The sequence below is a fragment of the Stegodyphus dumicola genome, chromosome 4, assembly GCF_044657685.1.
Source record: "Stegodyphus dumicola isolate Sdum_Otavi_A_Nest chromosome 4, ASM4465768v1".
In the NCBI taxonomy this organism is placed as follows: domain Eukaryota; kingdom Metazoa; phylum Arthropoda; class Arachnida; order Araneae; family Eresidae; genus Stegodyphus; species Stegodyphus dumicola.
Window position 1 is genome coordinate 242,766,809 of NC_140771.1, and position 13,514 is coordinate 242,780,322.

General features: G+C 32.9%; 1 protein-coding gene across 3 annotated transcripts in view; it reads left to right on the forward strand.

Moving 5' to 3' along the window:
- LOC118183390 (diacylglycerol kinase theta-like) overlaps positions 1–13,514 on the forward strand; it is a 232,510-nt gene that overhangs the window by 153,605 nt on the left and 65,391 nt on the right. For all 3 annotated transcript variants that reach the window (XM_085816146.1, XM_085816147.1, XM_085816148.1), the window contains exon 9: positions 5,675–5,741. In XM_085816146.1, the coding sequence (XP_085672272.1) occupies positions 5,675–5,741 (67 nt within the window). The remainder of the gene's footprint in view (positions 1–5,674; positions 5,742–13,514) is intronic.

Sequence of the window (13,514 nt, forward strand, 5' to 3'; positions counted from 1 at the left end):
GCAGGTATGCTTAGAAATACACCTATTTTAAGATGATGGTAAAAATTTTATAGGTTATAAAACAAAATGTTTTTTGAAAAATTTATAAAAATTATTTAAAAATACAAATTTTAAAAATAAATCACAAAAAAGGACGAATTTTATTTAGAATGAATCTAAATTTCGAAATGTGAAAGGAAAAATCAAAAAAGTTTCATAAAAAATGAGATATTAATAAATATATACCAAATTCAATTAACATGGAGGAGCTAAAGTTTTGAGAACTAATTTTTTAAAACTACTCGTGCGATTTTTACAAAACTTGTCATTTTGGCATAATCTGAGTCGTAGAATCGTAATATGGAAAAACATTCAGAAAACGTCCGATTTTGTGTCAAAATACCTATGTTAGAATGATGATATATATAAATCTAATATATATCCTAAATCGCGCTTTCAAGACATGAAATACGCAATTTGAATTTCGTCAATCGGCCCAGTAGAACGGGAGATATAGAACTGGCCCCTCCCCTCCCGCAGTGCCCCTTTTTCAGGTATTCGTTTAAATCCTTTTTTCCGCGCAGAAGTAATGATTGACGGTTTTTCCCTTTCTGATTAATAATGTTGCTTATTCTGCACTTAGAAATTTTAGTGCCTTACATTTCATAAAGATTCTGAATTTTGGAACAGGAATACTTTTCTTCGGAAAGCACCAAATCACATCCTTCAATCCACAGCCTGTTTACATGCGACTATCTAATAACATATATAAGCTTTAATATAAAACTGTTGATGAATTTTGTAAAGAAAAGTATTTAATCCTTTTTCTCTTATTAAACTGTATGATAAATAATTTTTCTCTTTCAGGTTTGTTAATGAGTTTGGAATAATAAAATAAATAAAAACTTATTTTATACAAAAATTACATTTTTGTCACAACTTTTTTGTCTTAATGGTATGTTAACAAACAGAATCATTCCATTAAAATAAATTTTTTTGGCAATGAATAATATCTCTTTCACTTCTAAGAGTTCTATTACATCAAACGGTACAAAAAAATGCCAGAATTTTGCCAAAAAATTCAAAAATTAGGTTAAAATTCTATTTAAAATTAATTTTTAAAGCATTCTTTTTATCTCTACCAAGTGTAAAATTGTAAGTTTATTGTAAAATTGTTAATTGTAAAATATTATAAAACTGTAAATTGCAGAAATGTAAAATTATAACTTTTGAATGTGTTCGTTAGATAAAGATATATCCGAAAAATCGTTTCAAGATCAATTAATGAAATTCTAAATCGAATTTTGAACAGAAAAGCCCTCTCCATCACATTGTATCATCATCCGCAAACAAAGCGTGAACAAAATCTGAACTTGCTAACTTCTAAGAAAGTAGTTTAAAAATCGATGACAAACTTTTGATCATACAGGCAAACACCATGAAGTGAAATAAAGAAAAATTTATAAAAATAGATTATATCAGAAAAAACTCCAAATACTGATTATAAATCACAAAAAAGACTAAATAATTAGATAAAACAATTAGCACTGACATATCTCCCAAAAGAAGTGAACGACTTCTTTAGGAAGGCAATAATTTAAAAAATTCTTTTTATAAGGTATTTCTCCCGCCTTCTTAGCAAGCCTTCGTGGTATAGTGGTCTGCACGCTCAGCGCGTAATTGAGAGGTCCGCGGTTCGATTCCCGCCGAAGGCGTTGCATACTTTTCATGTCTCTTGCTTCCAAAATACCTAATCTCTCTACAACTTTAATGGTTGATTAAAATTATTATTAAGCAAAAATACTCGTCAAAATCTATCATTCCTTCTTCATTTCATAAATAAAATTTTTTTCTAAATTTCCATCATAGCATCAGCACAACTCTGTCTGACAGTTTAGTCAAAGAACTTGAATGGAATAAGAAAACCCATTCAAATTCTATGATTCAATGGTAACGAACACCATATGGTGTCCTAAGATATGCTTACTGTGTTTCCTGGTTCTCCAAGAACTAGTAATAACCTTTGTTTAGAGAGAGAGAAAGATTTCTAACATAGTAAATGTGAATGATTTGAAGGGTTAGTAATTTTTCAGTTAAAACTTGCAAAAATTCTGAAAAAAAAAAAAAAAATATCCATAAAGTTCATTTCTTCCGCTAGTTCCTTATAAACCGTATTTGCTTTAACGGAGTTTTTGTATTAACATTGTTATCGTCTGCTTCTTAAGCGTTTACTTATTTTAATACTAGCCGCTACGCGGCCAGCCTCCGTCTGGCTTTTAAATGTACCAGAAAAATGCCTAAAGGGCCAAACATTAAATTAAAAAACTGCCCAGATTTTTACTCTGCAAAACAACTTTATCACCTCCTCCCAAAAAAAATTCAATAAAAATTTATTACATATAAAAAAATTATAATAAAATAAGTAATATTTCTTAATATCTCGACAAACGTCCAGTATCCAAGATAAAATTTTAATTTAAAAACTGCACAGAATTATCGCCCTCATTTTTTCGAGTGGCAACAGTGCTGATATCAGCAACAATGGCAATAGTGATGAGAAAGAATTATAGATTTGATACAATTTCATCAAAAAACATAAACTATTTTTTTTAAAAAACTCATCCAAATTTTGAAAAAATATCGGTTAGAGGTGCACTGGCTCAGCACCTTATGTACCAAATTTCGCAGCCCTGGGTTTAGCTTACGCGCAGCACGAATGAAAAACACACACATAGACAGACAGACTCTTCCTTATACAGATAAGCACATTATCTTTCTATAAATACAAATGATATTTTTTTAGTGCAGCTTGTGAGTGGAAACAATATTTAATTTCAGTGTATTATTGTTCTAAAACCAACATTCCTTAAAATATTACGTATTAGAATACTAAATTCTCTCAACTTGCCTGGCAGAATTACATGCTGCAAATAAAAAAGTGTTTATTTGAGAATCTTCGGTGTGCAGTGTTTATTTATAACAGCCTTTTTGATGCCTGGGACTCAAAGGTAAATAGTTTAAAAGCAGAAAATTAGATGAATTTTTCGATTGCTTCATTCAAACTGCTATATGTTTAGTGATGTTTTATACCGTATGGATAAGATATTAAAAACATAAATTCAAGAGTCAAACAAATTATATATGCTTATGCATATCATTAATTAAATTATCATTATTCACATCACTATCATCATATTAGGGAAGAAAAAGGTTTAAACTGGATGTACGAAACGATTCTATTACTATGGGATCGGTACTTACTTATCCTGAATTTACTTCAGAGATGGTTGTCTAAGCTAATAAACTAGCCCGATTTATAGATAACTTGAATATTTAATGAAAACACGAATAGTTACTACACACTATGAAATGATTCCACTCGTAGATGGATATTATTTACAGATTTAGGGAAGCTACTGGCTTTTGCATGCAACGTCTTAATGGAGTCATGGTTTTAACGGTGGAATAATCGTCTGAATTCTATCGCGAGCGAAAAAAAAGAGTTCTTTCACACAGCTTGCAGTTCACACATCTGATTGTAGTGGACAATGACATCCTGCATTACTGATAATATAACTATTAGGGAAAAACATGGTAACATAGAGGAATTCTACTGCCGCAATAATTTGATGAACTTTATAAATGGCCTGGGAATTTTGTTTTGATGTTTTTAACTGTATTTTTATTTTAATACGTGTTTTAATCTTTTGTTTTAATCTTTTAACTGTATTTTTGTTTGTCTCTGTTGGGTGCGCTGTGTTAATTATAATGCCGATTATTATCGGCCAGGAGGGTTGCAGCACACTTACATATTACATTACATTACATTACATTACTGGTAATATTATGAGGATAAAAAAGAGTAAAAAACACACATGCCATTTTAGTGGAGATTCAGTAATGAATTGAGATGTCTTTGTTTTAACATGACTACAAAAATCTTCCATTGAATGCTGAGAATTATCAAGAAGTCATAGATAAGTATTTCGCAGGGAAAGCATCCAGAATTATGCGGACTGGGTATAGATACTTTAATCCATTTAGTTTTTTTTAAACAACTAGCACATTCAGAAGAACAAAATTTATTTTGTGTTACTGAAACGTTAAAGAAATGTTGAAGGTAAAATTATTCTAGAGGGTTTTATTGTTAATCTCTACATATAATAAAATAAAGAGTTTGCCCGTGTGTGTCTTTCGTTCGCGTTGCGCGTTAGCTAATAGACCCACGGCTACGAAATTTGGTATATAGGTACATCTAGACAAGAGCCAGTGCACCTCGAAGCGATTTTTTCGAAATTCGAATTAGAATTTTTTTTATTTTATGTTTTGTGACGAAATCGCGTCATTTTGAGACATAATGGGCTATAGGAAAGCGAGATTTTACTCTACACCATTTTCACATCGTCATGAAACGTAAGCACTTAGCTATTTTACGAACTTAAAATAAATTTCGTGCTTCAATAAATCGATTAAATACGAATTTATTTAACAAAGGGAGCTTAACACCTTTTCAACGGGATTTTTTTTAAAAACGTTTATTTTTTAAAATGTACAGTTTATTTATTTATTTATTTTTATTTTTATTTATTTATTTATTTATTTATTTTTTTTTTTGATTTTTGGACACGTTAAACTTTTATCCTTGCGACTGCTTTTACAAAAAGAATTTTGGAAAAATTGATAATATTTTGTATTTTTAAAAGATTTTTTAAATGAACATTACGAGTACACTTCTCACATCTCACATCTTTAAAAATGTGATTTTGGCAACAATTTTGCCGTCTTATTGTTGTTGATAGATTTTTGATGAAATCGCATCATTTTGAATAGTTTCATTCTTTTAGAAATATGGGTTTGGCAACAATTTTTCATCGTATTTCTTAAGTAGATTGGCATATTTCATTGTCATTTATATATATAATACATTTTTATTGATTTTTTTTTTAAATTTTTTTGTTAAAGTTGTGCAGAGTAAAATTATGCGCGGAATTTTATGTTTTTTGAGTTGCTTTCATGTTATTTTTTGCTTATTTCACTGTTTGTAAGGTATTGAAAAGTTTTGCGTGATGTTTTCCCTTCAACGGAAAGTTGGTTAATTTTTTTATTAGGATAATTAATATTTGTATTAATAGATATAGCTTATTTCATTGTAATTTTTTTCTCTTGAAAATATAAGATAAAATATCATTAATTATACTTTGCTTTTCAGAATTTTTTGTTTTTTGCATTCTTTTATGTTACTTATTGCTCATTTCACTGTTTTTAAGATATTGAAAAGTTTTGATTGATTTTATAGGAAACAAAGTTCTTAACCTCCTTTATACCATTTGAGTTCTTACGATTTTGCAAAGGGAAGTTGGTTAATTTATTTATTAGGATAATTAATATTTGTATTAAGGGATATTGCTTATTTCATTGTAATTTTGTTATACGTAATAACTTTTTATGAAGTTGTTCTGCAGAGTAAAATTCTACGAAGTTTTTAAATTTAACGTTTGGTGTTCCCTTCAGCCATATTTCCGGTACATTTAAAAGCCAGACGAAGGCTGGCAGCGAAGCTGCTAGTACATCTATAAAATGTAAACCAACTGAAATAATTACTTTATGTCAAATGTCCTGAAATCTTTAATAAATGCAATAATTTATTTAATTATGTCTCATTATTAAGTATTTATTTATGTTATTCTTATTCAAGGCGGCAGCTTTAAGAGCATTCCATGTTTATGACGATCTGAGGTTGTACTACATAACGGATGCATATGGTAAGATTTTCCTTAATTTCATAATCCTCTTAATATGCTATTTTTAATTTGCTTTCCATAATTCTTCTTAAACTGAGTGATGCAACATAAGACTCTATTGTCAAATAATTAACAATTTGTATGTATGAATATTCCCCGCATGGTGACAAAGCCAAGGCACCAAATTTACCAAAATTTGAACGCAGATAGTTCTTCTCCCAAACATGTGAACCTCGAATTTTGAATTTCGAGTTTTCTTTTAGTTTTATTTCATGTTTTGTGTAAATTTAATGAATTTTGATCAACAAACTTAGCGACTTTAATGCAATGGGTTGCCACTGCTCAAAATAAAATATTTGGTACTATTCGGTTTCGAGGGCAGTAAAAATCGCCAAACTATTGTTGATGCCAATGCTGCCAAAAATAATTGCGGCTACCCTCATAATTGCGTCAAGAAAGGAAGTATAATAGTAAATATTTATCTAAGATTGATGTTTTAATTTAGATGAAAGGTTAATGTCATATAATATTTTTTTATTATTATAATTTATATGAAAAAGGCTAAACATGACTGAATGGAAGCATAAGAGTAAATAACTATTTCAGATCATTATTATAATTTATATAAAAATTGCTAAACATAACTGAACGGATGCCTTCATCGCTATTTCGCTAGCGACTTATCGCTAAAGCATAATTTCATCTCGTTGGTTGTTCAAACGTAATTTTCTATAATGCATGATGAATTTTCTTTGAAAATATTCTCGGTAAAGTGCAGAATCGATCCCAAATTGTTAAATCCATAGGATATCAAAAAAAGATTTAAAAATTAAACTATGATGTCAATGGCGTCTTAAGAAATATAAAACTATATAAACTTACGCAATCTGAAATCAACGCGTACGCTAGATTTGGCGCGCTGTTAAATGGGCGCGTTTGCTAAATTTGGCGCTTTTGCGCATACATTTTCGCTGCAATTTTTTTACGGCCCTCAAAACCGAATAGTACCAAATATTTTTATCTTCCGCGCATCAGTGTGTTGCCATTCGGCAAATAGTAAGATATTTAATTTTGCTTTAAAATATCCGGTCTGCTAGTTACTGGTTAATAAAATATGTGATTTAATATTATTAATAATTACTACCTGCATCGGAAAAATTACACCAGCTGACCTTAACCTTAAGATGTTAAAAACCTTAAACTAAATTTTTATTTTTTATAATAAGCATTTTATTGCTTAACTTTCAAATTTAATCTGTTTAGTTATTAATATAAGATGCTTTTTAATTTTTTTTAATATTTTACGCTTTTCATAAAGACAATTTTTTGTTCGAGGTCTTATATATTAATAATGAAAAAAAATTATACAGTGAATTTTGGTATTCGTCACAGCTGACTGTGTAATTTATACTGAGTTTGATGCCTGGAACTTTTGGACTGGAACGTTTGATTGAACAAGTGTAATTAAAAAAACTGTACTTGCGGTTCATAATTAAAATTTATAAATGTTTTAAGAAATTGTACTCTGCATATCATGAAATGACATTGGATTTATTAAACTCATTAATTGAAATCATTAAAATCATATAATGCTATTCACACTATTTTAAACAATTTCCATTGTACTTACAAAAATATTTTTAGTCCAAAGGGGCAATTCTCCCACAAGGCCTGGCCCACAATTTCGTTTTGGCATTTTGCGGTGAAACACTAAAAACGGCGTAAAACTTTTCAAATTGTTGCCACCCAATATTATCGCCCTGTGTTATATTTAAAGAAATTAAATAATGAAAAATCTGCATAAATGTATGTATGTTTCTCGCACTGTGATAAAACAACGGTATACAGAGCCCTCCAATTTTGAATAACGCAATCCTCCATCGAATATGGGCATCTGAAAGTCCACATTTGGAATTCGTTTTATATAATTTTTTGATATTTTGTAGAACATTTATGAGTTTTTGATTAATAAACTCAACTATTTCAAAGCGAGCAATGACACCACTGTATGGGAAAAAAAATTATCTCCAGCGCGCGAGACTGTGTATCGGAAATTCTAATAATATGCTCAATTTAAAATTATTTTGCAATATTGCTGCTGAATGGAATTTTATGGTTTAAATGCGAATATCATGATATTTAATAAATAAAGGTAACACATAAAATGTTAAAAATCGCCGCTTAGGGTGTAATGTAAAATCTGAAGGCTTTCATATTTTTATAAATTTTGTGTGTGTGTGTGTTTCAAATGTTCTACTTGATAATCCTCATTTTTCACAATCTTTAAACACCGTAATTTTCAGGACAATAATAAAGCCTTTTGTCGTATCGAAAGAGATATTTTATCTCATTCCTCCTAAACAGCTTTTGAGAGTCCAAGGAGTATTATACACTTGTAGAGACATTAGGTATATTGGAAAGGCAGAAGAGATGAAAAATTAGCAACCGCCTTCGCCGGGAATCGAACCACGGACCTCTGGAATACCGACCCAGCGTGAAAAACCACTACACCACGAAGGCACGCTAGGAAAGCGGGAGAAATACCTTATATACTCCCCTTTTTAAAAGGGTAACTGGGGTTTTTTAGGGGACCCAATCGCCAAATCCTGGGTGTGGAAAATCATCATCCAACACCCTTTTAGTTCGGGCGCCACTGTAGAGACATTAGGATTTTTTGGAAGCAAAAGAGAGTGAAAAATGAGCAACCGTCTTCGCCAGGAATCGAACCACGGACTTCTGGAATACCGACCCAGCGTACAGAACCACTACACCACGAAGACACGCTAGGAAAGCGGCAGAAATACCTTATACACTCTTAGACAAAAAAAAAAAAAAAAAACGACGCACCACGACGCCCCGAGAAGATATAAAACAAACTGGACACAAATTGATATGCATACAGGTTTCGACGGAAAATGCAAAATGTTACACTTTGGCTGCTGATGAATGAACGGTTGTCGCTAGAGCGCATCTGATCTGTGCAACTGGCAGGATATTTAAGAGGAGAAATTACGATTCCAGGTCATAAATTCTTCACGAATTTCATTCCGTGTACTCTGGTAGACAGTAACTATGTCTCGCATACAGGTGCACTAACGATATGCGCAGGTGTCAGAATTTGAAAGATATCGTGCAGTTGGGCTAAAAGAAGCCGGTTGGTCTTATCGGCGAATAGCTCGACATTTAAGCAGAAACGATGCCACTATTAGACGATGTTGGCAGGAATTGGTGAAGCATGGCCGCACACAGCGCCAAGAAGGAAGCGGTAGGCCTTTTCTTGTGGAAAGTGGGCTCATATGTAGAGAAACGACAGAACGTGAAGACCGACCAATCGTCAGAGCGGCACTCCCAGCCCCAGATGCATCATTATCATCGATTGTACGTGCACCTACTGCTTCAGTGACCGCAAGGACCATTCACAGAAGGCTCACAGAAAGGGGACTGAGGTCACGGAGCCCCTTGCGCCGATTACCATTGACCTCTGTACAACATCAATCCCGTTTGCAGTGGCGTCGGGCTCATTCGCACTGACTGGAGTAGAATAGTCTTCAGTGATGAGTTCCGCTTTGAACTGAGCTCCGATGACCAGTGAAGGCGAGTCTGGAGACGCCCCGGACAGCGGTGTGATACCAACCTGACTGTCTTCCGACAGACAGGCCGACAACTAGGAGTGATGGTCTGGAGTGCCATTTCATTTCATAGTAGGACCCCTTTGGTTGTCATCCGTCGCAACCTTACAGCATAGCGGTATGTCGACGAAGTTCTAAGGCCAGTTGTGTTGCCCTTCATGTCATGCCACCCTGGGCTTACATTTCAGCAAGATAATGACCGCCCCCACACTGTACATGTTTCTACTGCTTGACTTAGTGCTTGCCGAACATTACCTTGGCCAGAAAGGTCGCCGGATCTCTCTCTTATTGAGCACGTTTGGAGCATTATGGGCAGGGCTCTCGAACCAGCTCGGGATGTTGACGATCTAACGCGCCATTTGGACAGAATTTGGCACAATATTCCTCAGGAGGACATCCGCAACCTCTATCAATCGATGCCAAGCCGAATAACTGCTTGCATAAGGGCCAGAGGTGGGCAAACGCGTTACTGACTTTTTCACTTCGTGAAGCTTTATTACTTCAATAAATCATCCAATTTTCCGCAAACTGTAATCATTTGTTTTTCTGTACATGTACATCACTTCTACCGATTTTCATCCCATTCGGATAATTCCTTCTTAGTGCGTCGTTTTTTTTTTTTTTTTTTTGTCTAAGAGTGTAAGTCGATTGATGGACCTTCACCGAAAGGTATCGTCTTGCGGACACGGTCTTGAGGAGAGAGAAGGTGCCTTCCTTATGTTAATGGGTTTGCCCAAGGGATATGAAGGTCTCATCCTTAATTTAGAACGTGAAGAAGATACGTTGTCAACCCAAATCGTAAAATCGCGTCTCATCGTTGAAGAGAAAAAGTTACTGCGCTACACAGAAGTGAAAACAGAAGTTGCTACCAGTGGGGTCATAGAAGAGAAAGCCCTCAAAACTCGAGATAAGTACAGAGCTAAAACTATGCAGCTATTACAGAAACAGCATAAAAAAACTGACAGAAAAACCCGTTGCTTTTCTTGTGGGGAGTGGGCTCATATTGCCAAAAATTGCTCTGCTGCTAAAACCCCACATGCAAAAAGGGTTTCTAATGAAGTATATCAAGCACTGTATGCTGATTCTTGCGGTGGGACACCTGTCTGTGATTGGTACCTCGATAGCGGAGCCACTGAACATATGTGTATTCTGACGTAATATCTGTACGTGATATCTCTACGTAAGGACAGAATAAAAGAGTCTTTTCCTCCAAAAAAATTTTAAAACTGCTTTAAAATTAATTCTGAAGAGAATTTTTCGTTGCGTCTGTTCGAACGTATGTACGTACGTATCTCACATAACTCAAAAACTAGTAGCCTCAGAACGTTGAAATTTTGTATATAGGACTGCTATAACATGTAGATGTGCACCTCGTATTTTGGTTGCAATCGGCCGCACCAAACGTATATAAATATATTTATATATATATCCACTCGTTGACCCGGCTCAGTGATCTCAGTTTCCTTACTCTTATATGTTTGTAAATTGTACATTTTTTGCTTTAAAAATGATTGAATTATGTTTTTTTAATCTTCCGGTTAAGTATTTTATGCCTTTAGTAAATATGTGTGCAATATTTTTAGAATTATCAACAATTTTAAAGCTGTTTAAGTGCCGCTAAGCCTAATATTTTTTTTGATGGCGGCCATTGCTTGTTTACATTTGAAACATTAGAATAGTGGATAATCATTTCTGGGATTATTTCTAGGAAATAAGTGTTTAAGATTTACTTCGTAATTTTTTAATACAGATATTTTGTGTTTTTATGTATTTTTGCCTTGTCGCGAAGTGAGACCTGAATTAATTGAATGAGAAATACTGAATCGTCTGTAAAAAACTGTTTCTTTCATGTTTTGTTTGCTTGATTTCTTTTATACATCGTTCTAGCTTTATTATAGTATTTGAATAGAACATGTGGCAACGATTAGATAATTCTTCAAATGATATAAATTTTGTGCATTCTGAGTTATAATATGAACGAAATATAATACTATTAAGTGAATCTAGCGCCAAAGTGTCGCTATGGTAAACAAATATAATGAATTTTAAAGAGTGCATTTATTCTATTGTGATTTATGCGCTATCGACGAAGTAGATTTAACTCATTCCAATAAGTTTAAATGAAATGCAAGAAAAAATGCGTATAATTAAATATTTCGTACAAGGAAGTCATGTGGAGTACACATCAGATTTTTTAATATCTACATACGAATAATTTTCTTTGGAAAGCGCACAAACATAGCCGTCCATTCATTCCTTCTTCAAAAGTGTCATTTTGCATGAAAACAAAACTGCTAAATAGCAGACGATAATTCATACTTTCAAAAATATAGTTGCAGTTAAAACAATTTCCGAGTAGGCAATTTTTTTAGCAGAGCAAAATCGTCTAAAAATGTGTGATCAGCCTCTGCATACAATTTAATTCTTTTTATAATAACTATTTTAGGCTGCTGGCTACGCAAGCGACTAGTAATAATAATTTATTAAAAAATTTTTAAAAAGAAAACCTGAAAGCTTTCAGATTTTATATTACGCCCAAAAGGACGTTTTCTAACGTTTTTTTTTCATTCATTAAATGCCATGTTCTTCGCACTTAAAGCACATAAAATTCAACTCAACTACAATATCACAAAATATTTAAAAAACGCAAACAGAATTTCGGATACGCAGTCTCGCAAGTTGGAGATAATTTTTTTTTTTTTTTTTTTTCATACGGTGTTGCTATTGCTAGCTTTGAAATCATTGAGTTTGTTATTAAAAACTAGGTTAAATTTTTAAAAATTTTAAATAGATAATTAAACAAATTCGAAATTCAAAATTCGGGCTTTCAAGTGCTTACGTTTTGTTGGAGGAGAACGTTATTTAAAATTTGATGGCTATAGGTATCGTTGTTTATTAACAATGTGAGAATACATTAATGCAGATTCTTCATTATTTAGTTTCTTTAAATATAACACATGGCGATAATATTTGGTGGCAACAGTGTAAAAAATGAACCAACGCAGAAAGTGAAACTACGCAAAATGTCGGTTTGAGATTAATAGCCTTTTGTGTCTAACGCCACTTCGGGCTAATAATTATTAGCAATAATAATGGGATTGGAATATACTTTGGCATTCCGATTCTTTCTTCTTATAAACATAAGAAACGATATAAAAATTCGAAAAATACTCAAAATATTCAATAAAAAGAAATGAAGTAAGAGATATATCTAAAAAGAAAAAAAAAAGAGTAATAAATATAATAATCCCTCGTTTAAAGAGATTCAATAAATAAAATTTTTCAGTTAGAAAAATAGCATTCAGAACTTTGCACTTTGGATTAAGATGTTACTCAACAAGTTTGTTTAGCAGCAAAAGCAAGATCTCATCCGAGTTTAAAATATTTCACAGCAATTTCTTAGAAGACGACACTAAAAAGCGAAAGAGAGAGAGAAAGATACGCATCGCTCCCTCTGCCAATTAAGCACGTTATGCCTAGAATGAATAGCAAGGGGGCTCGACAGCTATTCCTGACGATCGATTTTCTAGCTGCTTGAAGTCTCGGAATAAATATAGCCTGATGAGAAAAAGGTGGATATATTTTAACGATTCTTTTTGCCATTCATGAAAACACGTATGTCTTACTAGAGAAGTTCTGTTTTAAGCACTTGCTCGTGAACTTGATCCAACTGGATAAAGCTTTTCTAATAATATCAGTTGATTTTTTATGTGAAATTATACCTTCAGTCGTTTTTAGGTAGATTAATTACTTCCTTGTACGAAGTAAAGGAGGTATTGTTATCATGAAAAATTTCAGGTATCATATTTCAACGAAAATGTACATTTTGACCGCTATCGAATGCAATTTAGCGATGTTTTTGCGTGACATCTGTACGTAAGGAAAGAATAAAGGGCCCTTTCTCCCAAAACGAACTATAAAACGATTTAAAATGGATTCAGAAAAGATTTTTTCCTGGCGTCTGTAAGTATGTACGTACGTATGTATCTCGTATAACTGGAAAACGAGTAGCCTCAGAACGTTGAAATTTTGTATATAGGACTGGTATAATAGGTACACCTGTGCACCTCCCCTTTTGACTGCAATTGGCCGTACAAAAAGTACATATAAACCCACTCTGTTATTCGGCTCCATGAGCTCAGTTATTTAAATTCTTATATGTTGG